The sequence below is a fragment of the Ochotona princeps genome, chromosome 2 (assembly GCF_030435755.1).
Source record: "Ochotona princeps isolate mOchPri1 chromosome 2, mOchPri1.hap1, whole genome shotgun sequence".
Taxonomy (NCBI): Eukaryota; Metazoa; Chordata; class Mammalia; order Lagomorpha; family Ochotonidae; genus Ochotona; species Ochotona princeps.
The window spans coordinates 927,423-953,646 of record NC_080833.1 but is presented as its reverse complement, the minus strand read 5'-3'; the positions used below and the strand labels follow the sequence as shown (position 1 = coordinate 953,646).

Below are 26,224 nucleotides of genomic sequence, written 5' to 3'. Positions count from 1 at the left end.
ACGTGCCACAGCTCATCATCTGTGGCCCCAGCCCTCTGCAGGACACCAGCTGCAGGGGGCAGCCCAACAGCCAGGCCAGCGTCCCGGTGGAGGGGTGGCCCGACAGCCAGGCCAGCGTCCCGGTGGAGGGGCATCCTGGCGTCCTGGTGGAGGGGTGGCCCGGCAGCCAGGCCAGCGTCCCGGTGGAGGGGCATCCTGGCGTCCTGGTGGAGGGGTGGCCCGGCAGCCAGGCCAGCGTCCCGGTGGAGGGGCGGCCCGGCGGTCCGGTGGAGGGGTGGCCCGGCAGCCAGGCCAGTACCCTGGTGCATGTCTGAGTTTTCTCTGCTCCCCACCCCCCTGGGAGGGCCTGGGGGAAGGTCCTGCCTAGCCGTCCGTCGCTGTCCTTCTGTGAAGCAAGGGACAGGTCACAGGGCAGGCCTGAGACACAGCCCCCCACCCGGGGTCCATTTCAAGCTGACAGTGTGGAATGCAGCCTGGAAAGGCCACGGAGGTTTTGGGGAAGGAGGAGTAGGTGCTCCAAGTCCGAACTCAAGGTGTCGCTCCGGAGGGCCTGGGGAGGTACCTCCAGCAGGGCCCAGGGCAGAGAGAGAGGCTTGAACCGGGGGACCGGGAGCAGTGTCCCACTGCACACAGGAGTGGCCAGGCATGGCTCAACTGGCCATGCCCGGCCCTGCTGAAGCCGTGAGGACGCCATGGTACCCGGGCCATGTGGCATGCCCTCAGTCCATGGCCCAGGCACGGCCCACACTCGCGCTGTACTGCTGTGTTCCCCAGACAACAACACACACACTGTCTGCCTGGCACTCATGCACCCCATGAGCGCCGCCATGCCCGGCTCCAGCACTGGCACGGCACAGCCAGCAGGTGTCAGGAGGTGGCCAACCCATGCCCCTGGCTGGGGCCAGTGTGCCAGTGCTGGTACTGTGGGGGACACGTGGTGCAGGAGGTGGCCCGGTGCCCGCCTGCCTCAGGTCCTGCACTATGGCTGTGGAGCTGCTTCCTGGGCCGTGCTGGTCCCCTACCCAGCCCGCTCACCGCCATTGTCCCTCCAGTGGCCTGCAGGCTGCCCACCACCTCCTGAGGTTCCAGTGGATTTGGGCAGCACTAGGCACCCTGGGGTTTTGCTGACAAGCTCATCTGGTCGGGTGCTAAGCCCTTCCTGGAGTAGGGGCGCGTGGGGAACCCTCTGGGACCCCGGGGCCCCAGCCCTGAAGAAGTCAGCTTCCCTGCCGGAGGCATCGTCCACAGGGTATGCTGGCGACACAGGAGGACGAGCTGGTGGCCCCAGCGCCGGCCCTGCGGCCTGCATGTTGTAGCCTGAACGTTGCTCGTCTCTGCAGCCTGTCTGCCCCAACTAGAGATTAAGTTCCAAGCAAGCCTAATTTCCATCGCAGGAAAAGCGTCTCTGGGCTGGGGGTGCAGTCGCCCCCCATGACGCTGGCTCTCTGAGGAGGGGCCTGTGCCATCCGGGCACCAGGGCACCATGGGCTGGCCCTCCTGGGGGCACCGCTCTGCTTTTCCCTGCTGCTTCCCCTGCACTCCCTCCTGTGGAGGGTTTCCTGAAACCACGTGCCCATGTGGGCCTGCATGAAGTCCCCTGGGGAGTGGGAGCACCAGGCACCTCCCACCGCCACCGCCTGGCCCGGGGAACCAGCAGGACAAGGTGGTAGGGGTGGAAGTTTGAAAGCTGAACTTGATTGGGCACATTGGCTCAACTAGTTAGCTGATCCTCCGCTTCAAGTGCTGGGACCCCACACAGGCCCTGACTTGTGCCCAGCCAGCTCCTTGCTGGCAGCCTGGAAAAGCAGTGAGATGGGTCAGGCCCTTGGCCCCCGGAGCCAGGTGGGAGGCCTGGCTGGGCTGGCTCGGTCCTGGCTGTGAGGTGGCTGATGGGACTTCTGTATGTCTTTCTCAATCAGTAAATGGGGCCCTGGGGGTATAGGGGAGGGCAGAGCAGGCAGCCCCCTCAGCGCCTGTGGCTCTGCCTGCCAGAGGAAGCTGGGGCAGGATGGGTATGGCGGTCCAGGGAGGGACAGGGACCAGGCGCTGCAGGTGTCAGATCGGCTCCGGTGTCTGGATTCCGGGGTGGGGCTCTTCTGGGTCCCGCATGGAAAGCCAGGGTTGAGGGCAGCAGCTGCCCATATGGCCCTCTGTCCCATGTGATCCTGTGGCACAACACTTTGCCCTGGAGACCTTGCACAGGGCCAGAGAAGGGCCCAGGGTGGGCTCAGTGGCAGAGGTTGCCCAGGCCAGGCTGGCCCTGCACCCCTTGGACTTGACCATAGAGACAAGGAGGTAGGCAGGGCTGCCCTCTGGGTCCACCAGTGGGACGTTGGTTGGAGCCAAGGGAGAAGGGGTGAGGACCTGACAGCTGAGTCACAATGCCTACCCCCGCCACCCCCCCAAAAGCCCCCAAGGCCTGGTGCCTCCAGGAAAGACCTGGAGCTGGGAAGCGGGTCAGGGCCAGCAGGGTCCAGCAGGGGTCCAGCAGGGCACAGGGCAGAGGTTGGCAGCAGCCTGCCGGTCACCTCCTGCAACAGGCATCCCTGGGGTTCCCTTGTCTGAGAGCATTCTGACCGCAGGTCACTTCCTCCAGGGCCCCGTGAAGTCCCTCTGCCTGCAGGCCCGAGTGTTGACTAGCTCACGTGCAGTGTAGACCAGAGCAGCAGGATGAGCCCAGCCGAGGTCTGGCTGCGGCACAGAACAGCTCAGCAGGGAGCAAAGGACGGTGCAGCCCTGGGAGGGGAGGCCACAGTGTGCAAGGAGCCAGGCCTGGCAGGCAGGACACACCGAGACGGGGTGGTCGCCCAGTGCTGCAGGGCTGGCCCACCAGCTGCCACTCACAGGATCCAAGGAGAGCCAGGCCTGGCCAGGGTACCCGGGCCTGTGCTGCCACCCTGTGGCGGCCTTGGAGGTGGCTTGGTGGCATGCCAGCAGAAACAGCAGGGCGCAGGGTCCACAGGCGGCTGGCCAGGCGGCCTCAGCCAGAACACCCCTGCACCGGAGCCGGGCTCTCGGGGTGCTCGGGGGTGGGGGGGAAGTGGCCTGCTGCGCTCAGCAGGGATCCGCCTAAGATGCAGGCAGGGCGAGTGGACCAACATCTGTGGCGGACCCAGTGGGCGGCCCGGTTCTTGTGCATGGAAGTTCTGGGGGGCAGGCCTGCCCCTGGGGCAGGGGTTCTGGGGCAGGGGTTTCTGGGAGTCCTGGGGCTCGGCCCCCTCCCGGGGCAGGGGGTTCTGGAGGTCCTGGGGCTCGGCCCCCTCCCGGGGCAGGGGGTTTTGGAGGTCCTGGGGGTCGGCCCCCTCCCGGGGCAGGGGGTTCCGGGGGTTCTGCGGGTTCTGAGGGTTCTGGGGGTCGGCCCGCTTCCGGGGCAGGGGCTTCCAGCCGGGGCGGGGCTGACGCGAGCCGGGCGTGGCGCCGCGTTTCGTACGTCGTTTCCGCCTAGCCCGCTCTTCCGCCCATGGAGGCGGCGAAGAGGCCGCGGTTGAGGCTGAGCCGCCGGAAGCCGCCCTCGGAGGATGGGTGAGTTGGACGGAGTTGGAGCCGCGGCAGGAGGCGGTGGACACGGCGGGGTCCCGGCCGTCCACGTGCGCCCCGGGGTCACCCCAGGCCGGCTTCCGCCCGGTCACCGCGCGCAGCCCCGCCCCTCTGCCCGCCGCGCCCCGTGACGCCACTAGCCACGCCCCGCGGACGTCGTCCGCTCCGCCCCGCCCCCGCGGACCTCGCCCGTCTCTCCCCCAGGGCCCCGCCCCTGCTGACGTCGCCCGCCCCGCCTCCAGGACCCCCGCCGAGCCCCCTGGCCGTCCCGGGCCCCGCCAACTGACGTCACCCTCTCCCGCCCCGCCCCCAGGGCCCCACCCCTGCTGACGTCGCCCGCCCTCTCCCGCTCCGCCCCCAGGGCCCCCGCCCCGCCCCCTGGCCGTCCCGGGCCCCCGGCGGGCAGCGAGGACGCGCCGTGGACGGAGCTGCTGCGGACGGCGGGTGCCGAGCTGCGCGTGGACGGCGAGGTGCCGCCTCTGCCCGCCTTCCCCGGCCAGGTGAGCCCGCCGCCACCCTGGGGGGCGCTCTGGGCCGGACGCGGCGCGACGCCCCCCTCCGTGTGTTGCAGGAGCCGGGCCCGGAGCCCGCGGCGCCCCTCGAGGCCTTCACCGTCGGATCCCAGACCTTCTCCTGGCCGCCCTTTCCGCAGGCCGCGGGACGCCCGGGCGCAGGGGAGCGCCTGGGGACCCCCACCCGGTCCCCGCGGCCCGAGACCCCGAGCAGGCTGCCGGAGGCGCCGGCCCTGCCGAGCTGCCCCATGTGCCAGGAGGAGTTCGGCCCCGAGTGAGTGTCCAGTTCTGCCCCTCGAGGTGGTGGCGGGGACCCCCGGCCTGGGACGTGCCCAAGGAGGGAGCTGGGGGTGAGCGTGCAGGTGTGCGTGACCGAGGTGTGCAGCGCGGCTCCACCGGCCTGGAGCTGCACCCAGGGGTGCCACCTCGGTCCGCGGACAGGCCTCCCGGCCCCCACGTCCGCCCTAGCCTGGGAGGGTCCCCCGGGAGCTGCAGCCCTGTGGGCACTGGGTCTACCTCTGCCTTGCAGTGATGGGGGAGGGACAGGAAGCTCCCCCACCTCGCGGTTCACCACCTGGAGGCCCGGCCCCGCCAGGACCTTCCTGCCGCCATGGCGCCCCTGTGGGGGTGCAGCAATGCTGGGGCGCCTCTAGAGAAAACAGCACAGCGCAAATCCTGTTCCTGCCTGGGAAAGCAGCCGAGGACGGTCCGGGTCCTTGGGACCCTGCACCCACTCGCCCAGCCCTGGCTGCTGCTGGCCATTCGGGCAATAAGCTGGTACATGGAAGGTCTCTAACTCTGCCTTTCAGTTGAAGAAACAAAGTCAGCTCGTGGTTTTCTGGAAGCAGAAACAGCCATGGGGAGGGAAGCGCAGGAGGGGGCTGGGGCTGGACAGGGTGGCCATGACCACCGTCTCTTGCAGGCTGGTGCAGCTGGACATCGACAGCCACCTGGCGCAGTGCCTGGCGGAGAGTGCAGAGGACGTGTTTTGGTGACTGCGGGCGCCCAGCCCCTTCTGCCTGTGTGTCTGGGTGGGGCAGTGTCCGGGCCCGCGCATGTCCCACCACGGCGCAGGAGGGGCTCCCCGGGGGACCCCACAAGGATCCCCCAGTGCCAGTAGTCGTGTGGGGCACTGGCTGGACTGAGATGGCCTGCAGAGGTGCTCTGTAATGGCGAGCCCCGGGGGCAGGGCCAGCGGGGCTCAGGCCTGTCGCAGGGGAGGGGTGGCCTTGGGACTGCGGTGCCTACCCCAGGGCTGAGCCTGGCCGGGCTTGCATGAGAAGGCGTCTCCAGGGAGGAAGCGCACATGGGGAAGGGATGTATTAAAAAACATGGTTTGGGGGCGTGCCCAGGGCCTGGGCCTCAAATGAGGGAGCAGCAGATGGGACTCCATGCAGGACATGCCTGGGATGTGCCCAGGACTGCCCAGTGCTGAGTGGTTCTCCAGGGCACCTGTGGGGCCTGTCCCCCCCTGAGTCCAGGCTCTATGGCTGTGGCCACTCGGCCATGGACAGAGATGGACCACTTGTGTTCCAGTTCCCTGCCCCTGTCTTTGGAATAAATAAATAAATAACAGCATCTCCCTGAAAGCGTTTGGTGAAAAGCGCAGTAACACGCATGTTCTGGAAGTCTTTAATGGACGTGCAGGAACAGGGTGGGCTGCCCAGTGGCCAACACGCAAGCCCAGAGCTGTGTTGTCCTTCCCCACAAGGCACTTGGCCCGTGCCCCACCTTCTTGGAGGGGAGTTGCCACCACTGCCACCCAGGCCAGGCCTAGGGTGTGGCGCTGTCCCCCAAGCTGGGCTGCAACCCAGGGGGCCCCAATCAAGGTCGCCTTCGCTGACTTGGGTGGACATGGGGGTTGCTGGTTGAAAATGAGCCCTGCTGTGGTCAGCGAGCCCAGCTGCCTGGGTCCCAGGGGCTTCCACCTGCCCACCCAACACCTTGCTGTGTCCTGTGAGCACTGGGCAGCCGCAGACCTGAGGAAGTGGAGGGGGTCAGGGCTGGCACAGCCCCTGCCCTCCCCAAGGCATAGCTTGGGCCACGGCCTGGCTTGGGGCCTGCCCACCACACAGCCTGGGGTGGGGCTCGAGCCACGCTCCCTTCCTCCATCCCGGGACACGGCCCTTGGGGCCCTCCAGTGCGGCTGTGGAGGGGGCCCAGCACGGTGGCTGAGGGGTTGGCCAGGCGGGTCTCAGCGCCTCCCCCTCCAGGCTGGAGCCCAGGACTGCAGGCTGCCGCTTCACAGCTGCCTTCAGTGCGGGCTCAATGGCCCGTTTGGCGGGGGGGCTTGGAATCGGCCCCGACTCCCCCACGGCAGTCCTGGGTGGCTGCTGCTGCCACAGCACAGGGGACGTTACTGCGGCCTGGCGGCAGCCCATCCCCCACTGGCTGGGCGCCACACGTGGAAAAAGGCGAAGGGTGCGTCCAGGTCATCGGCACGTTTTATTCCTCGGGACGTGACACGTGGGCGGCGGCAGCGCGGCCTTGCGCCAAGTCCTGTCTACACCGCCTGCTGGGGGGGAGGCCTTGCCACGTCCCACAGCCTGATGCCAGCTGCCCTGCCCTGGCGGGCCGGTGCTCGTGCCCAGCCTGGCATGCAGTGCTGTGGTTGGGAGGAAGGTCAGGTCAGCCCCGGGCGTGTGCACGCGGCTGCCCGAGCTTCACACGGACTCCTCGGCCGAGAGCAGCAGCGGGTTGATGTACTCGAAGCCTTCGAACTCGGACTGGTCGATCCTCTTGATGGTGTCCCTGCAAGGAAGGAGGGGACAGATGGCTGCCACAGCCGCGCCCAGCCCCCGGCCCACCGCAGAGCGAGCGACGGGACGCACTCATCGTCGGGGGTCAGCTGCACGGGCTCGCTGGTGAACTGTGTGTCGAAGTTGTCCAGGCCGTAGTCGTCCGTGATCTGTGGCTGGAACGGCGGCAGGGCCTGCTTCTTCTCCAGCTGCCGAGGCAAGGACGGGGTCAGTCCACACGCTGCCCACTCCTGGCACACAACAGCCCAGGCCAAACCAGGGCCCCGCTGGGCCCTGCAAGGGCCAAGCATCACTTCCTTAAGATGGAAAATGAGGGGGGCAGGGCTGGTGCGATGGCCCAACTGGCTAAACCTCCTCTTTTTGGAGGCGACATCCCATATGGGCACCAGTTTGTGCCCCAGCTGCTCCACTTCCCATCCAGCTCCCTGCCTGTGGCCTGGGAAAGCAGTCGAGGACGGCCCAAAGCCTTGGGACTCTGCACCTGCGTGAAGCTCACTTTGCATTAGCTCAGCTCCGGCTTTGCAGCCACTTGGGGAGTGAACTAGTACATGGAAGATCTGTCTGTCTGTCTCTGTCTTTGTCAATCTGCCCTAGGGCCCACTTGGGGGCGGCATGGCCTTGGGGCCAGGTGGTGGCTCAGTCACCGCTCCTCAAGCCACAGGGGCTCCCGTACACGGCTCCAGTGGGCTTTTCAGGTCCCCCAGTGTCAAGAGCAGCCAGAGCTGCCGCTGGTTCATCATTCTGGTACCCCAAGTGTGAGCTGCACTCCTGAGCCCTGGAGGAGCAGGGTGAAGGGTTGGGAGCCAGCGCCCGCTCAGGGCTGAGACCCCAGCAGAAACAGGAGCCCATTTCCATGTCCGGCCCCACGAGGAACTCGCCACCCTAGCTCCACACGGATGAAGTGACCCAGCAATGTCTTTGCTCCATGAAGATGTGTTGCCCGAGGCCCAGGGTGGGCGGCTGGCCCTGGGCAGCCGGGGTGGCCGCAGGTGTAGACAGTACCCTGGCCTGGTCTTCCTGAGGAAAGCTCCGATTCCCCTAGGTGGGTCTAGGGGGGCACCTGCTGCAGGGGCAACAGCCAGGCTGCCCCAGGGAGGGCGGATAGGGACTTGTACGCGAGTCAACAGGTGGACACGCCCCAGGATGGACCAGCAGGCATGGGAGGGCTGACACACCCGGGAGGCGTCGGCCCGCAGGGGTCCCAGCAGGAGTGGGGCGGTGGTTCCCAGGGGCTGGGTGGGGAGACGCTGGTGATGACGGACTGTAGTGATGGTCACATGACCTGCGAGTTGTGGGGGAACCAAGTGACTCTTGAAGCCACTGCCAGCAGGCCTGATGTCCCGCGTGGGCACAGGCTGCTCCACTTTGTCCCAACTGCCTAACAGCTGGAGAGCAGTAGAAGCTGGCCTGAACATACCGCAAGGGAGACCTGGCAGAAGCTCCTGGCTCCGGCCCGGCCACCATGGCTGTTTGGGAGTGAACCAGCACATGGAAGATCTTTCAAAGCCGTCAGTCCTATGGATATTCACTTCCCCTGGGCCTGTGACGGCTGCACCTCGGCCCTGCCAGCAGCGACTGGAGGGCAAACAGGCCTTGCCCCGTCGGGCGTTGCAGTGCCAGAGGCTGTGGTGCGTGTGGGGTGGGCAGCCGGGGGCTGGGGAGCAAGCCTTCCCTAGGCCGGCCCCAGGTGGGGTCTGACCCAGCGTGCCCTGTGCCCCTGGGACTGGGATCCCAGCAGGGGGGCCTGGGCAGCTCCCATCCCATCCCATCCCACTGCTGCACGGCCTTACCAGGTCCCAGTCCACACTACGGAAAAAGGCATGAGACTTGATGTCAGAGAACCCCGTCTGTGGCCGGCACCCGAGCCTCTCTTTGGGGTCCTGGGGATCAGAGGTCAGAGGACGAGTCAGGCCTACTTCCCCACAGGATGGTGAGCCCCCGCGTGGCCAGGGGCAGCGCCACCCCTCACGCACGGCCTCTTCCCTGCCCCATCTAGCTCTTGTCCAAGCAGCAGCAACATGGACTTGGATGCGCAAACCCACAGCCCCACACAGTGGCCCAGCCGCCCCCAGTCTGGCCCGCCCCAGGAGGCAGAGCCCACCTTATTTAAAAATCCTTTCAGGACGTGGGAGGCCTTGACAGACAGGAAGCGGGGGATCCGGATCGGCTTTTCCAGGATGACTGCAAGGAGGGGGGGCCATAGCTGCCCAGGGAGCCCTCGGCCGCGCCCACACCCCGGCAGGCCTCCTGGGTTGCCAGGTGCCTGCAAGGAGCACTGTTCCAGGCCCGCACCGGCGGCTCAGTGGATCCTGGGCCGGGTGGGACAGGGCAGCAGGAGGGCTCCTGGCCAGCGCACAGCAGGGAGCAGTGCGGGGAGGGCCGCACCTTGGAACAGGTAGTCCTCTGTGTTCATGTCAGGGTTATCCGTGATGATGTCGAAGGGAGAGCGGCCGGCCATCATCTCAAACATGAGGACGCCCAGCGCCCACCAGTCCACGCTGAACCCTGCGGCAGAGCAGGCACTGTCACGGCTGCCAGGGCCACGGCTGCCATTGCTGTTCTGATGTTGCCCACCTGCGCCATCCCCTGGGGTTTCCTGGGGTCCCAGTGTTCCAGGGTCCCAGTTTCTTTGTCCTGCCCAGGGTGTCTCCCCGCTGACAGGACCCTCCTGCTCACTCCGCTTGTTGGAGGGCACACCAGGGAGCCTGGACCCCCCTGCCAGGAGCAGCAGCTGACACAGGCCCCCCCACTTGCTCCTGTCAGGGTGGGCACAACTTGGCTCACGCACAATATCCCTGCCTGAGCCTGGCTCTGATCTTGGGGCTGAGGGTCCCACCTGCTGTCCACCACTGGCTCCTTGTGTGCCAGAACACTTCTCCCTGATGCCTCAGGACCACCCACTCTGCCCGCCCCTGTGGTCCTGGGGCATCCAAGATGTGTCACTGCAAACGTGTGCAACACAAGATGGTGTGGACACACGGGGCACACAGATCACAGAGTACACACAAAATACTATACACTACACAGCACTCCCAGCGCACAGCACTCCCAGTACACAGCACTCCTAGCACATAGTACTCCCAGCACACAGCACTCCTAGCACACAGCACTCCTAGCACATAGTACTCCCAGCACACAGCACTCCCAGTACACAGCACGCCTAGCACATAGTACTCACAGCACACAGCACTCCCAGTACACAGCACGCCTAGCACATAGTACTCCCAGCACACAGCACTCCCAGTACACAGCACACAGCACTCCCAGCACTCAGCACACAGCACTCCCAGTACACAGCACTCCTAGCACACAGCACTCCCAGCACACAGCACTCCTAGCACACAGCACTACCAGCACACAGCGCACACACATCCCACACAGCACACCTACTGCAGGGTCCTGTGCACACACATAGCTATGCTGTGTTCCTCTGTAAGTCAAGGCGCAGACCCGTTTCTGTCACGGGGGCAGGGCTAGGTCACCTCACCCTCAGCGCCTCCCCACCTGGGGTCTGTCCCAGGACCCTGGTGCTCCCTGTGAGAGGATCCATGCTGACCCCTTCTGGGGAGAGTTGAGGATATACCCCTTTCTCACTGCCCGGCTTTCCAAGCCCTCCCTCCTCAGCCCACGTCCGCGTGCTCACCGTACTCCTCTCCCCGCAGGATTTCTGGGGCGATGTAATTCGGGGTCCCACAGAAAGTGCTGGTTGTGTCGCCGGGGCCCAGGCCTTCCTGTGGGGGCAGTCAGTGGGGGGTGCGTCCTGTGAGCCGCTCGGGCGGGCCAGGGCGCGCAGGGCGGGCCGGGCCGGCGCGCACCTTGCACATGCCGTAGTCGGTGAGCTTTATGTGGCCGTCGGCGTCCAGCAGCACGTTGTCCAGCTTCAGGTCCCGGTAGATGATGCCCCTCTCGTGCAGGAAGTTGAGGGCGATGCAGATCTCCGCCGCATAGAACCTGGTGGGGTCAGCCTGTCACGGCCTGGCTAGGCCCCTGGCACACCCAGGAGGACCTGCAATCAGCCCCACTGGGGCACACAGGGCTGATGGGCAGGCCTCACACAGACACAACTGCGGACCCAGACGCATCCTTCCAACAGCCAAAAGGCAGCATGGCCTCAGCGTGCAGAGGACGAACAGGCAGGGTCCACCGACAGCAGGTGCTGACAAATGCCCCGTGTGGGCAGCCGCAGGGCACCTGAAGCCACAGGGGCCGTGCATGGTGGGCTGTAGGGCCGGGACCTGACATCACAGGGGCCCCACGTGGCGGGCCGCAGGGCACCTGAAGTCACAGGGGCGTGCGTGAGTGGACGGTGTGGGCTGTACACGAGCAGGTAGGTGCCGGTGTGAAATGACAGAAAATGGAAAGATGATGCTGTGCAGGGCGGCCCCCGGTCCTGTGTGGCGGAGGGACGGGCCCTGGGAACATGTGCTGTGCTGCACTGAACCAGACTTGCCACGCCTGGACTTGTCCCCTGGTGAGTCAGCCAGGCACGGCAGCCTCTGCCCCAGCCCCGCCACCGGGCCTCTCCTGCCCTCTGCCCTGGCCCACCCCACCGGCCTGCTGACCCACACTCACCTGGCATGCTCCTCCGGCAGCTTCCGCTGCCTCTGCATGTGGAACATGAGGTCCCCTCCATTGACGTACTCTATGACCAGGAAGAGCCTGGCGGGGCACAGAGGGCAGGGCTGAGGGCGGCAGAGGTCAGCTCCCACGCCCATTCTGCTCACCTACCCTATGACCAGGAAGAGCCTGGCGGGGCACAGAGGGGCAGGGCTGAGGGGGTGTAGGACCCCCAGGACAGAAGCAGCCAGGCTGTGGGGCAGTGCGGTGTAGGTCTTTCTGCAGCTGGTGCCAGGGTGCTGACCACTGGCTGGCAGCTGCAGTGTGCCCAGCCCCAGCCAGTGACAATGGCCACAGCAGGACTCCTGGGATACAAACACGAGTGGCTCTTGCAGCCACACGCTGCCCTGGGACTTGCACCTGCACGCTGAGTGGTGGCCACACGCTGCCCTGGGACTTGCACCTGCACACCACGTGGTGGCCACACGCTGCCCTGGGACTTGCACCTGCACACCACGTGGTGGCCACACGCTGCCTTGGGACTTGCACCTGCACACCACGTGGTGGCCACACGCTGCCCTGGGACTTGCACCTGCACGCTGAGTGGTGGCGGCCCATGCCATTGGGAGCAAATGGAAACCTGCGTCAGGGCCTTTGGGGCGGAGGCCTGGGCTCAGGCTCTACCCTCACTGACGCCAGCATCCTTGGCTGTGCCTCCAGGGCCGGCTCCAGCTGCAGGGTCCTGCTCCTGCAGGCCACGGGGAGTGGACCAGTGAATAGACCTGTTGGATTCTGTTTTCCAAATAAACAAAATAAACCACCTACTGAAAAAGGTGGAAAGACAGAGAAAGGGGGCAGAGAGAACACGTGAGCGCAACCTTCCACCTGTGGGTCGGCTGCAGCAGCGTCCGGCTGAGCTCCTGTCCTCGTGCTCTGGGTGGGCGGCAGGAGCCCAGGCACTTGGGTCAGCACCGTCTGCTCTCCTAGCACTGTCCCCAGGGCCCTGGTATGCGATGCTAGAGCCACGAGCGGCAGCTTAACCTGCTGAGCCAGCTGGTCTCAATAAAAATAAACACGACACCGAAAAAGAAACACATCTGGAAGCAAGCAGCCTACACACCGGGGAAGGCGCCGGGGGAAGGTGGCTGCGGCATAGGCCCCCGAGCGTCCAGCCCAGTGGAGGACACCCCAGAGCCCGGTGCTGTCCAGCGCACCCCTGAGCAGCAGGTGGCTGCCCGGGTCAATTTGCACAAGCATCCCACTGGGCCTGGCGGCCTTGCCAAAGGCCCCCAGCCCACATGGGCCTCATCACACAATACGGGGAGCAGGACCAAGCCACAGCTGACACGTCAGAAAAGAACCCGGAGGTTGGCCCCTTCTGGATCGGAGGGTCTGGGGTTGGCCACACCAGACAGCAGTGCCCCCGGTTGGCGCGGGAGGCTCTCGTTTGTGCAGTCAGCCTGCCACGTGCACACAACAGGCTGCTGGCCCTAGCCTGGCTCGGGGAGAACCACGGGGCAGAGAGGGCATGCTGAGGCTGGACAAGAGGATGGAAACATGCAGCTCGCCACGGCCGGCCCACAGCCCAGACTCACACAAAGACACACACATCCTCTACTGCCAGTTCTCTCTCCAAATGGCCACAATGCTGGAGCCAGGAGCTCCATCGGGGTCTCCCGCGTGGGTGCAGGGTCTGTGGGCCATCCTTGACTGCTTGCCCAACCACAAGCTTGTGTCCTGACTGCTCCCCTCCCCGTCCACACCTCCTGTGCCCCACGGGGCTCCCAGTGCCCAGGGTCCCGAGCATCCTGATGGCTCTCTGCACGTTGCCAGGAAGAAATCGCCCCATCAGTGCAGAAACAATCCCGAACCTTCTCAATCCCAGGGGTCTCTTCCTCAGCACAACTGGGCATGGCCCCTCCACCTCAACAGCTGGATACGTCCCGGGTGACAGCAAACCATGCCTGGAAGGGTTCCCGTCCAGCCCAACCCTGAGCCTCCTGCTCAGACACTGCGCCCTGGACTATCCAGCTTGGGGGTGTCACTGCTTGGTGGGGTTACAGGCGATTTCCAATGTATGAGTGAATTGATGCTTGAGAAAGGTGTGGCGTTAGGTGGCACCAGAGAGGACTGTGGGCCTGCGGGGTCCGGGTGGCACCTGCCCACCCCAGGGTGCCAGCTCAGTGAGAAGCTGATGCCCCAACAGAAGCTTCTCTCTAAAGCTGCTGCTAGCTCCGTGGGCAGCCAGAGAGCTGGGCGGGGCTGGCCACGTCCTCCCGCAGCTGCCCAGAACCCCTTGCCAAGCTCTCCTGGCAGGTCATCCAGTTTCACAGCTTAGGAGTGCATTGGTGCCCAGCAGTGGCCAAGAGTACTGTGCCCAACAGCCACCTTCTGGGCTTGCACAGGGTCCTGGCCATTTGGTCGGGTCCTCACCGACTCGTCGTCTGGAAGCAGGAATGCAAGCCGACCAGGAAGGGGTTGCTAGACGCCTGCTCGAACACGTGCTTCTCCGTCTGCACCCAGTCGATGTCCTGAAACAGAGGCCGGCTGGTCGGCTCCGGGCCCCGACGCTGGCGCCCAGCTCTGGCCATCGCACGCATTTGCAAGAGAAGCCATGAATGGGGAAGCTCTCTTTGTCTCAAGATAAAACTAAATTTAGAAATTACATTAAAAATAACACCATCAAATGCACCTATTCTAATTTTGCTCCATAAACTGTGAGGGTAAGTCTTGGGCCTGGCTTAGCACCTGTACCACTGTAGGGTGTGGGCAGACAGGGTGCCTGTGCCCTCCGGGGGCGAGCAGACCCTGTACGTGCTGTGCGTGCACCCTCCGGGGGTGGGCAGACACAGCATGCCTGTGCCCTCCGGGGGTGGGCAGACCCTGTACGTGCACCCTCTGGGGGTGGGCAGACCCTGTACGTGCATCCTCTGGGGGTGGGCAGACCCTGTACATGCACCCTCCGGGGGTGGGCAGACACAGCATGCCTGTGCCCTCCGGGGGCGGGCAGACCCTGTACAAGCCGCATGCGCGTGCACGTGTGCCACGGGGAGCCCAGCTCACCTCATCGTCGTGGACCAGCTCCTTCTTGACCACCTTCATGGCGTAGACCTGGCCGTTCTTCTTGAGCCGCACCAGGAGGACCTTGGCGTAGCTTCCACGCCCGATGACCCTGATGAGGTCGAAGTCGTGCAGCCCGAGCCCCTGAGAGATCTTGATTCCATCCACCCCGTCGATAACTGGCTTCAGGTCCTGGGGGAGGAGGAGGCGGTGAAGCGAGGCCCCGTACAGGCTGGCCGCTCCCCGAGGCCCAGAATCTCAGCCCATCCCGCAGAACGCCTTGGCCACGACCTGCGTGAGGCATGAAGCCAGCCACGAGTGCCACGAGCTGCTGGCAGCAAGCACCCAGGCACTTCACTGGCAGCCTGCAGGAGCCCCGCCCCACCACCAAAAATGAAACATGCACAGTGAACACCTGCCGAAGCCCGCCAGGCCACATCAGTCTCCCCTCCAGCTTGAGGAGGGGTGTGGCACTGTCCCTGGCATTCCAGGAACAGAGCGGGGTTTCCCTGTGAGCTGGCTGTGGAAGAAAAGCCAATTGGAACATCCTGGTCCCAGTGCATGGAGGGACGCAGAAGGGCAGCCAGGCCAGGAGGGCCAGAGGATGGGCAGCGGGCAGTTTGACAGAAACTGGAGCTGGGAGCCCACCCTGGCCCCCCCAGTCCCCCGCTCCCTCAAAGGGGCTGTTAGAACACTCACCTCGGAGTCCTCTTTCATGCTGTCACGTTTCCGGGTTGAAGAAATATAAGTAACTAGAGGAGAGAGAGGAAGAAAGGGGGGTTACAGGCGGCCCCGGGACAGGGCCCCATGTCCTGGGCCTGGCCAGCGGGGTGCCACCACCCATGGCAGCACGGTCTGGGACACGCTGTGCACAGGCAGGGTCCGTGTGTCAGCCCCGGCGTCCAGTTTGCTCGTGGCTCTAACTGCACGGTCACAGGTCGGGGGCTGGAGTGCAAGGACGGGTGACGGACGGGTGATGACGGGAGTGGAAGGATGGAAGAGAAGTGGGTGTGGGTTGGCAGATGGGTGGGCAGCTGCTGGCTCAGAGGCATGGGGTCTCAGCCCCAGCCACCTGTCAGCTCAGAGCTGGGGAATGCGCACCCAAACCCACAGGGTGCTGGCTCTGTGGGCATCAGTGCCAAGCGGGAGAGAAGCTCTCCAAACATGCCTTACAAACAGAAAGCCGTTTCTCCCCAGGAAATCCACACGAAAACCGGAAGATCAAGCCATGCCAGCCATGCGCAGGGCAGCCAGTCTCGGGCCTCTATGGGCAGCTGAGCGCCCAGCAACGCCATGCGCAGGGCAGCCAGTCTCGGGCCTCTATGGGCAGCTGAGCTGTGTGGCACCCAGAGTGGGGTCCCAGCTCACAGGAGATGCTGCACGGAGCTTTCTAGAACACCTGAAGTCAGCCTGAGAGCACCATGGCCACTGCAGGGCCACCCTGCCTGCCCATCTCTGCTGGGTCTGGATGGCTCTGGGGTGTTGTTCCCGAGGTGGTCACAGACGCTGACCATGGGGGGTGGGGGATGATGGCCGTGGCGGGGGTCTGATGGCCGGGGGGGGGAGGCGGCACCTACTTCCGTCAGGCTCCTCGGAGGGTAGGTCCGTGCTGTCACTCCTGTCATCTCCTGGAGGCTCTTGGGAAGGCATGACAGGATCCTGCCGGCGAGACCGCAAGGTGACCCCTGGCCTGACCCCCAGCTCCCGGGGACCCTGACGGCCACCCGCACGAGGGACCTTGGAATGCTGGCGGAAGGCCGAGTCACAAGACAAGCGTGAAATCCATGTGTAGTTTTCCCATGATGTGTATTTTTCATGAATCCTCCTATGTGTGTATCTAACCATTTCTTGCACCAAAATAAACCTACCCTTAAGACAGTTTTTTCTTTGAGAGGAAGAGAGCCTGGGGAGCTCCATGGCCGTCCAAGGTGAGGACTCCCACGTGCTGCCTCGCGGGGTCCGCACGAGCAGGGAGCTGGGGCCACGCCGGCCCCCCCACGCCTGCTCCCGAGTGGCCGCCAGGGCTGATGGCCTCGGAGGCAGCTCTGTGAGGTGGAGCTGCTCCCATGGTCTCAGGCAGAAGTGGAACTACATGGTCAAGAGGTGTGTGTGCTCTTGTGGTCTGCACCGGGCTCCGCATGTCCCTGAGCCCCGAGAACACAGGGGGGTAGAGCCAATCACTTTCTGCCCCCAAGCACACGCAGGGGACGCACTCCACGTGCGGGGATGCAGGATGCTGGCAGGGCTGGGGGACAGGTGTCCACTGTGAGGTTCCCTGAGACACACACTGGCCTGTAAGTTACCAATGGACTCTTCAGATTGCAACTCACAGGAAAGACGTGCCCAGGCTGGCCATGGGGTGCCCCCTGGTGTTGCGGAGGGCTCTGGGGCCTCCATGGGCATGGGTGGCCGCCGCCGCCTGCCTGCCTCGGTGGCGGGGACCGTGACAGAGGGGCAGGGCCTAGGCCGACTCACCATGCGCCTCCTGCAGGTCAGCGGGACGAGGCCGTGGCAACGCTTATGGACCAGCAGCTTGCAGGCGATGCAGCTGTAGGCCTGCCTTGCGAGGCCCCATACCCTCTCGCTGCACTGGCTGCAGTACGCTCTCTGCGGGCGAGAACGGCAGCCGTCGGGGGGCTGGAAGGGTGTCGCACGCCAGGCGGGAGATGCCTCAGGCCTACGCGCTCAGCCCCCGCCAGGCAGACCCTCTGAGACGCCTGCTGCAGCAGCCTTGGGGCAGCCCCACACCCTGCTCTGCGCGGGCCTGGAAGGACTCTGCGGGGTCTCAGTCAGCTTAGACCACCGTCTTCCAAACAACCTCAAGTCAGTTCTACGATGTTTCTACAAGTCTGATTTTTATAAAAGGCAGGGGATGAAGGTCTCCCAGCGGGGCACATGTCGCTCAGCTGTGTCCACAGCTGCACCATGGTTCGGGGTGCCTATGCCCCAGTCCACTCTCAGTCTCTGCCCTTCATCACTCTAACTTCTGCTTCTCAGTAAGCCTGAGGTCACTCCTGAATCAGGGAGCAGGAACAAGTACCAGCGGCCAGCCTGAGCTGAACTCACAGGATTCCAGGCACACGTCTGCACATGGGCAGTGTGCAGGGACGGGCCCCCCCAGTACATCGTGGTCAGGGTGGCGTGACCGGCCCCAGGACAGAGCTGAGGCAGAGGCGCATCCCAGCAAACACTGACACACGTGCCGTGGCCACGGCCCTGCTGGAGCTGTTTCTGGGTGCTTGGCAGCCGGGGCAGCGCACACTGGGTGGTTGGCAGCCGGGGCAGCGGGCACTGGGTGGTTGGCAGTGCAGGCTTGTCTGCCTGCTCTTCTCAGGGGCTCACATGGCAGAGCAGATGAACGCAGCCAAGTCCCTCTTCTAGTCGTCTAGTTTCTGGATGGTTCTACACTCGCACCCACTGGCCTGGGCCATGTTTCCCACCCTCTGTGGCTTGAAGTCATGAGCTCAGATGTTCAGTGTGTGTCGTGGGAGCTGACACCAGTAGGTGCCAGGCTGGACGAGACTGTGGGAGCTGGCACCAGTGGGTATGGGGCTGGTTGGGGCTGTGGGAGTTGACACTAGTGGGTGGGGATGGGCTTCTTCACATGGAGGGCTGGGCAGGGGATGGTGACACACAGCCCAGCTCTCATCTGCCCCTTCAGCTGCCAGATTGGGGCCTTTCATGCTGACGGCGGGAGTCAGGGCGGTGTCCCCTACCATGTCCAAACCGTCTCCCCTCAGGACAGCACCTTGGGCCTTCTGTCCCAGAGTGGCCAATGCTGGCCGCCTGTGTCCACTCGGACGCCAGTCTCATGGCACGTGATCAGGGCCTCGGCCCGAAGCCTGGAAGCTGGGTGCTGGCTCCCCGCCCCTCTAACTGCTTGCTGGACAAAGTGGAGACACCTGCCAATGGCAGGGCCTGGGCAGTGCCTGTGACAGGCGGGCTCTCCCTGCCTGGGAGCCCGGGGAGGCCCTGTCCGCTGCTGTGGGTCAGGGCCCGGCAGGGATGGCGTGGGGTCTGTTCTTAGCAGGGCCTGGCGACGCTCCTCGCATAAGACCCTGAGGTGAGAGTGCTGGATGCAAGTGTCTCAGGGCGGCAGCTGTGCACTCGTCCCAAGCCAGCTGTCAGTCACCTGTCAGTCACCTGTCAGTCACCTGCCCCACTGCTCCAATCATTCCCCACGCAACATCTTTGCAGAAACAGAGAATCGGGCCCGGTGGCGTGGCCTAGTGGCTAAAGTCCTTGCCTTGAACGCCCCGGGATCCCATATGGGCGTCGGTTCTAATTCCGGCAGCTCCACTTCCCATCCAGCTCCCTGCTTGTGGCCTGGGAAGGCAGTCGAGGACGGCCCAATGCATTGGGACCCTGCACCCACGTGGGAGACCCGGAAGAGGTTCCAGGTTCCCGGCTTCGGATAGGCACAGCACCGGCCCGTTGTGGCTCACTTGGGCAGTGAATCATCGGACGGAAGATCTTCCTCTCTGTCTCTCCTCCTCTCTGTATATCTGACTTTGTAATAAAAAAAAAATAAAATCTTTAAAAAAAAAAAAAAAAGAAACAGAGAACCACCACTCCTGCCTGCCTATCCTGACTGCTGACCTGCGTGCCCACACAGAGCATCTGCAGCAGGGCCGGCGCTGCGGCTTCGGCCAGGCCTGCCTGTCACCTCCTTCAGGGCTCTTCTGAAGGCGGTTGGAGGAGCTGCCTCATCCCCAGAACACAGCTGCATCTTCTAGAAGTGTCAATGGAAGGTCCGTGCAGAGGCAGGCCGGGAGCCACGGCCCACAGGGCACGGCACCCTCTGTTACCCTGGGCCTCAATACAGGCTGGGGGATGCTTCGTCCCCTCCAGGTCCTGCCGAGTCCTGCTGAACCAGCCCTGAGCGCAGAGCACCTCCAGGCCAGCAGGTGAGCTGGTGCGCGCGAGGAGGCGGTCACGTCTCTCGCCTGTACTCTGACACGGCCAGGGTTTCTGGGGTGCCTCCTGGGCTTCTCTGCTCTTGCCTGGGGAGGGGGCAGCACAGGTGTGGCGAGGAGGTGGGGAGGCCCTGGCCGGATCAGTGAAGGAGTCAGAGGTGGACACAACCCTCTGGTCACAGTTGAGCGTGGCAGGGACAACCAGGAAAGGGCGTGAGGCAGGCGGTGGCCTGTGCGGGCCCCAGGGCCCCAGGGCGCCTGCGGAGCCAGGCAGGAGGGGCTGGCTGCCCTAGCATACGAGCTAAGGTGTCCCAGGCCTGGATCCCAGCTGAGGCCTGCCAGGGCGGGGTCCCAACCCTCCCCACAGATGCCCAGGACCCCAGGGTGGACATGATGGATGGAAATGAGGCCATGTGGGGTGGGTCAGGTCGTGTCCAGGTACCACTCCTCCAAGCCCAGGGACACACACACACACACACACACACACACACACACACAGACTGCCAGTGGAGACCGGGCCAGGACTGAGCCCAGGGCCAGGTGGCTGTGCATGCTGGGCAGGGATGCACTCAGGTACTGCACCCCGTAGACACCCTCACCTGCCATCCAGAGCACCAGACCCCTACACCTCCCAGCTGACAGCCACCTGGGCTCCCTATGGGCTGGAGCCCCCACACTCAGACTCAGGGACCCCCAGGCTCTGCCCATCATGCCCTACTACTCCCAGCACCTCCTGCAGAAAGCCCCCTGGGGTCCGCACAGCATTTGCTGCTCTTCCTGAATGCTCCGACCCGAGAGTCTGCCCCTCCTCCCCACGTCAGCTCCCGGGGCAGGGCTGAGGCTGCGTGAGCCCTGCTCTTGCCAAATGAAAGGGCCTGGGGGAGGCAAAAGTGACAGCCCACAACGCCCACATCCGGGACCAGCCCCCACATGTCTGTCACTCTGACAGAGCGGAAGGGCTGGAGCTTACAACAGCAGCAGAACTGCCTCCATCCTTCCGACCATTGGGTCAGCTGCTTGCCAAGCATGGCACGGATGGCAGAGAGCAAGTAGCTCACTGCCCCCTGAGGGCCGCCAGGGGGCTGCACACAGCACTGTGGGCTCCCCTGCGCCCTCTGGGGAGGGAATCAACATGCCCACCTCATTTATGGCGCGTGGGATGGCACCGTGAGGAAAACACAGAGAACACGCGCGTGTCCTCCGGAGGCCACGGAGGGAGGCACGTGTTGGTGGGATCCTCCGTGCCGCCAGGCCAGCTGAGGGACATGGAACTGGGGTGTGCAGGAGCCATGAGGAGCCACTGGCACCAGCTGGGGGAAGCCTGCAGGCCCCTGTGCGCTGCAGAGGTCATCACACAAGCGGGGTGGGCACTCACCCTGTTAAAACGCTTGGCTTGGAAGAGATGGCCGTTGGCGCGGTAGAGCTTCCTCCATCTTCTGGCTCCCCGGCGGTAGATGGATTCTGCAAGAGACCAGAGAGGCGTAAGCAGCGCCGGCCACACGCCTGCCCGGAGCCTGGGGGCGGCTGGGCAGAGCCAGCTCGGTCCCCTCCTCACATGACTCTCCCCTGGGAGGCGCCACAGGCCCCTGCCGCCCTCCAGGCAGGCCAGACCCTGCTCTCCACACAGGATAGAGGGGCTCATGGAGGCGAGGGGCTCATGGAGGCGAGCGGACAACACCCCGGGGCCTACTGCCAGCCTCCAGCACAGCACCGGCCCTGGCATCACCATGACTCACCCGGAGCCGGGAGGCGAGAGGGGTCAGGGCTCCCCACCAGGGTGCCGGCGACCCCGGCCAATCTCAGGGCAGGGGGAGCGGACCCTCGGAGCGCTCATTGTCACAGCTCCCCGAGACGGCCGGAGCTGTGCCCTGCAGCCCGGGTGCTCTCGGCAGCTCCACAGGCTGACGGGAACCAACCTGGGAAGCGCAGCGCACAATGGGACACTTTGTGCTTTATAAGGCGCGGCAGCAAAAGCCACTTTCATGAGCCGGTAGAGGTGCCGCGAGCACGCCGAGTGGAAACCCTAACGGAATGTTTTGAAAACAGCTCAGCAGCTCCTGCCAGAACCAGGTCACAGTGCGGCAGAACCCGCTCCTCTCCACCAGCCGGCAGACCTCACAGGAGCCTGGGTGCCACCTCCGTGCAGCGGGGCCAGGCAGGGCTGCTTCCCACCTCAGCCACCTTGGGAGCCTGGGCTCTGCTCCCCCCCACCACTCCTCCGGGATGAGGACGCCTGCCCCGCCTGCCCAGCCCAGCGGGTGGTCCTGTTTGTCCCTGATTGTCACTCATCGCCCGCACTGTCCCCGGGACACAGGGAGAGAAACACGCGTTGAGAGGGTCCAGGCAGTCAGGTGGAACCGTGCCAGGACCAGTGTCTCAGCACCTTCCACCCAGTGCCAGGTCCAAGTTCCCTCTGCTCCCAGCCGGGCTCCCTGCGAATACACACCACACCCAGAGAGGCAGCAGGTGCCCAGCGTGAGGGCTGCAGTGAGCTCGAGCCACCTCTGCACCTTCCTGTGTGGCTGTTCTGGAATTGGGGCACATGGCAAAGCAGCACAGCGCCCCACACTCCCGCCCTGGGCTCCATGTGGTCACATGCTTGCCTCATGCCCCTGTCGCCCCCTCAGTGCCATGGCCCAGGCCCTCACTGCTGTGGGTGGCACACGGGCTGCCCTCCCAGTGCCACGGCCCAGGCCCTCTCTGCTGTGGGTGGCGCACACGGGCTGCCCTCCCAGTGCTCCTCTTCGGCAGGCCTGGGCATACGCGTGGTCCCCAAGCATCTTTCTGGAAAAGTCTATGTCCCCACAATGCTACTACCACTAGAGACTATAAACTGCCAAGCCTCTGACCCCAGCATCTAGGTCTGTGCCCCGTGAGGCCTGGAGGCCCCAGGGACCCAGATTTGAGGCAATGTGAGCCCTTTTCTGGGTGGAGGAGAGGGGCTGTGGCAGCCTGCTCACCTGGCCCACCTCAGGACAGAGCCCTTGCTGGAACGACCCCAGGGGAGCCCAGGCTGGGCCCTGCCAGGTGGCAGCAAGGTGGAGGGGTGCACCCAGCCCGGGGCAGTGAGCGCCCCACTTCCCCTGTGCTCCCCAGCCCTACAGCCCCCACAGGGGTGCACCCAGCCCGGGGCGGTGAGCGCCCCACTTCCCCTGTGCTCCCCAACCCCACAGCCCCCAGGAGCTCTTTGCTTGCCTTTGACATTCTATAATTAGGTTGGGCGCAGGCACGCTAACGAGCTGGTTTCCAGGGCAACGCAGTGTCTTGAGCACTCCACAAGGCGAATAAAAACACATTTTCAAAAACTCAGCTCGCAACAGCCCGGGAACCAGCCCAGGGCCGCCCCAATCCAGGGCCCAGTGTGTGCGAGGCAGGGACCGAGAACCCTGGCGCAGGGTGTGGCCAGCACCAAGCACTGCAGGACCCTGGAAAGTCAGGCCACCTGCCAGACGTCCACCCTCCCTTGCAGGAGCTGGCCACAGTAGGGCTTGGCTCTCAGCTGACGGCGCCTCTCTCCAAAGGCTGCCATGCTATGCCTACCCTCCCTGTGACGGTACACATACGGGCACCGGGGTTCAGCAAGGTTACCCCACTGCCTGGCAGGGGAGAGGGATGGGGCCCCAGCGGGGACCATAGCCTGAGAAGTGGAGAGACCTCCTGGAGCAGCCAGCAGCCCACACTGCCAGCACACGGGGAACCACCCGGGGGTAGCCAGCATGAGGGACGAGGGCCGAGAGCCCACGGTGATGCTCCCACAGACATGCCAACTGCCACAGCACTGCCCTCAGACCGCCCGTGGGTCCCCACTGGATCCCAGGGCGTCATCCCTGGCAACATCCTGTCCCAGAGCACTCACGTGGCCAGGAAGGAGAGGGGAGGCGGGCAGCAAGCCCAGGACATGGCCTGCCCACCCGGACCCCGCTGGTGGGCGGCAGGGCCTGCTGCTGCCTGTGTGTAGAGCACAGGCCTCAGGTCTTCCTGGTGCTGGGCACGGGGCAGGCCGGTGAAAAGGGGAGGGAAGCTGCCTTCCTGGGGACCTGCGCTGCAGCACGGGGAGGTCCCGCGTGCACCGGACAAGGGCAGCACGCGGCTTTGTTTGCGGCCAACACGCGCAGCACTTTGTGGGGAGGCCGCCACTGAGGCCGGACGGCGTGGACCCCCTGCTGGACAGCAGAGGAGGTTCAGGGACCACGGGGTGCAGGCTGGGGACAGCCGAGTCACCCCATGGAGGTTTTGAAACAAGAAAATGCAGAGGCTGTGGGAAAGGAGTTCCCGTGGCCCTGGAGGGAACCGTGCTGGGAGGCGAGCGGAGGAAGGGGTGGTGTGTCTGAGGGGCTCCCCACATCTCAGCCAGCTGTGGCCAGCCCGAGGGAGGCCAAGCACCCAGGCCGCCTCTGGCAATGCTATCGCAGGGGAGTTAGGTCTCCTGGGAGTGGAGGGCGCCCCCAGTCCACAGGCTTCTCCACGCCCAGCATGTCCACTCCTGGTCTGGCATGCATGCTTCCTCCAAGCCACGAACAGGCAGGGGAGCCTCGTGTCTCTCCTGAGCCTGCTCCTTGGCAGATGCATGGTGTGCGCGGGGGTGGGTGTGTGACAGCCCCTCTGTAGAGGAAGGAGGAGAGGGGTGACGGGGGCGGTCCAAAACCCAGCAAGGGGGACCCCTGGTCCTGGGGTACTGTCCCACCCCTTCCCCCCGTCCACTGTGGAGTAACCTGAGGCCATGAACCCACGCAGGAAGCAGCTGCTGGACGCCCCAACTGCTTCAGTCTAGGCGGACCATGGGCGCATCCTGGTGTTAGGGACTGGGATTGGGGAGAGGGCACTGGGTTGGGGCCACTGGACTCAGCCCGGCTGGCTGGCTGTGCTTTTAAGCCGCACCACCAGCAGGTGACCAGTCACTGGACACAGGCCCATAGCTGACGTGGTCACTTGGGGTGCATGGCCAGATGGCTGCAAAGCGAACTGACTGGGGAATTGGGACCCCACAGGGCAGAATCAGACGGAAATTCTCAAAGTGAAGAATGTGGTAGAACCCAGGAGCAGCACACCAGAAGAGACACAGATGGGGCAGGATGTGTGTTGGGGGCGGGGTGTGTCGTGGGGGCAGAGTGTGTCTTGGGCGGCAGGGTGTGTCTTGGGTGGCAGGGTGTGGCAGGGTGATGGGGCAGGGTGTGTCTTGGGGGGCAGCAGGTGGACCCTCCCAATCACCGAGGGCAGATGCCGGCGAAACCAGAGAACGGTAACTGAGCAGCACGCACGTGTGCAGAGGTCACGCAGGACTGCCCAGAGGCATGGCTCGGAGACGGAGTGGGACGCGGCTCGTGTGGCGCACAGACGGGACACAACGAGCAACAGGAGGCCCAGAGAACCGAAAAGGCTCATGAACCCTGGCACCAGCATCCGCCAGGCACACAGGTTCGAGTCCCGGCTGCTCTGCTCCCCATCCAGCTCCCTGCCTGTGGCCTGGGAAAGCAGTCGAGGACGGCCCAGAGCCTTGGGACCCTGCACCTGCGTGGGAGACCCAGAGGAGACTCCTGGTTCCTGGGTCCAGATCAGCTCAGCTCTCGCCATTGTGGCCACTTATGGAGTAAACCAGTGGATGAAATATCTTTCTGTCTGTATCTCATCTCTGTAGATCTGCCTTTCCAATAAAAATACATAAATCTTTTAAAAAGAGAGTTAACAGGTCACCTAGGGAGCAAGGCTGCCACCGGCCACTCTTGGTTAGGGGCGTGGTGGGACCCCACCCCACTTCCTATGCGCCAGGGTATCCCTGTAGGACATGGAATGGGGCCTAACATATACGTATATAAACATACACATTATATATACAATATCACACACACACACACACTTAGATTTAAAAATCCCTGAAAACACAACAGAAGAAGAAAAAAGCCTGCGTGAATGCTACTTCACAGGAACACACACTGAACTGCCATGAACCACCGAGCAACAGCACAGCCTTCCCCGAGCTCCGAACAAAACAGGCCACGATGTGCAAGCTGAGCCCGTCGCAGGACGGTAACGGGCGACCGCCGGCTCATCCTCCCAGGACGCTGCGGGTTCAATCCCGCTCATGTGCCTGCCAGGCAGGTACACCTGCTCGGAGCCACACACGCCAACCGTATCACCGCACACAGGCAGGCTCCATCCTGGACACGAGCAGACAGCGCTATAAGGAGAGGCTCCGACAGGAACAGAACGGGGCCTCCTCAGCCTCTGTTTGCTCGTTCAATTACAGCGAGAGACACAGGCTGTAAATGGGCCAGGCTGAGGCCGGGGATCAGGGCTGGGCCCCGCTAGGCTGAGGCCGGGGATCAGGGCTGGACCAGACTAGGCTGAAGCTGGGGATCAGGGCTGGACCAGACTAGGCTGAAGCTGGGGATCAGGGCTGGACCAGACTAGGCTGAAGCTGGGGATCAGGGCTGGACCAGACTAGGCTGAAGCTGGGGATCAGGGCTGGACCAGACTAGGCTGAAGCTAGGGACTGGGGCTGGCCCGGCCAGGGGAGCCAAGAGCTTCTTTTGTCCCCCACGAGGGTGCAGGAACCCATGAACTTGGCACACTCTGCTGCTTTCCCAGGCAAAAAAGGGAGCTGGATGGGAAGTGGAACAGCGGGACTTGAACTGGAATTCCTGTGGGATGTTGGCATCTTATACAATGGTTTCACCTACCACTCCACCACACTGGGCCCTCTTTACAGATCAAAAGCACCACCCTTTAGACCACAGGCATGACGGAATTGGGCCTTCCCCTAATCAGGATATGGCCACCACTTCAGGACCACGGAATGTTGGAAAGAGAAACATCTGGGTGCGGGCGACACCTGGGGGTCAGCACTGACACCACTCCCTGACCCGCGGCTGCCAATCAGCTGACT

General features: G+C 64.3%; 2 protein-coding genes across 2 annotated transcripts in view; one reads left to right on the top strand and one right to left on the bottom strand.

Annotated features, from left to right (window-relative positions):
- Positions 1-3,460: 3,460 nt before the first annotated feature.
- On the top strand, positions 3,461-5,182 carry FAAP20 (FA core complex associated protein 20). The gene is made up of 4 exons (XM_058661001.1): positions 3,461-3,522; positions 3,851-4,037; positions 4,109-4,323; positions 4,972-5,182. The coding sequence occupies exons 1-4, from the start codon at positions 3,461-3,463 to the stop codon at positions 5,042-5,044; spliced, it is 537 nt and encodes a 178-aa protein (XP_058516984.1). The 3' UTR covers positions 5,045-5,182.
- A 1,298-nt stretch (positions 5,183-6,480) lies between these two features.
- PRKCZ (protein kinase C zeta) overlaps positions 6,481-26,224 on the bottom strand; it is a 45,387-nt gene continuing 25,643 nt past the window's right edge. The window contains exons 5-18 of the mRNA XM_058674343.1: positions 20,717-20,802; positions 16,901-17,032; positions 16,003-16,084; positions 15,125-15,177; positions 14,429-14,617; positions 13,799-13,896; positions 11,381-11,467; positions 10,624-10,759; positions 10,452-10,539; positions 9,194-9,313; positions 8,910-8,989; positions 8,599-8,688; positions 6,881-6,996; positions 6,481-6,800 (exon numbers count right to left, since the gene is read on the bottom strand). Of these exons, the coding sequence (XP_058530326.1) occupies positions 6,713-6,800; positions 6,881-6,996; positions 8,599-8,688; positions 8,910-8,989; positions 9,194-9,313; positions 10,452-10,539; positions 10,624-10,759; positions 11,381-11,467; positions 13,799-13,896; positions 14,429-14,617; positions 15,125-15,177; positions 16,003-16,084; positions 16,901-17,032; positions 20,717-20,802 (1,445 nt within the window). The 3' untranslated portion in view covers positions 6,481-6,712. The remainder of the gene's footprint in view (positions 6,801-6,880; positions 6,997-8,598; positions 8,689-8,909; positions 8,990-9,193; positions 9,314-10,451; positions 10,540-10,623; positions 10,760-11,380; positions 11,468-13,798; positions 13,897-14,428; positions 14,618-15,124; positions 15,178-16,002; positions 16,085-16,900; positions 17,033-20,716; positions 20,803-26,224) is intronic.

Bases quoted from the DNA above. Each gene is read 5' to 3' on its own strand.
- FAAP20 (XM_058661001.1), top strand. From the start codon at position 3,461: ATGGAGGCGGCGAAGAGGCCGCGGTTGAGGCTGAGCCGCCGGAAGCCG. The intron at 3,523-3,850 runs GTGAGTTGGACG...CCCCGCCCCCAG, and splicing joins AAGCCGCCCTCGGAGGATGG to GGCCCCACCCCTGCTGACGT. The intron at 4,038-4,108 runs GTGAGCCCGCCG...CGTGTGTTGCAG, and splicing joins TGCCCGCCTTCCCCGGCCAG to GAGCCGGGCCCGGAGCCCGC.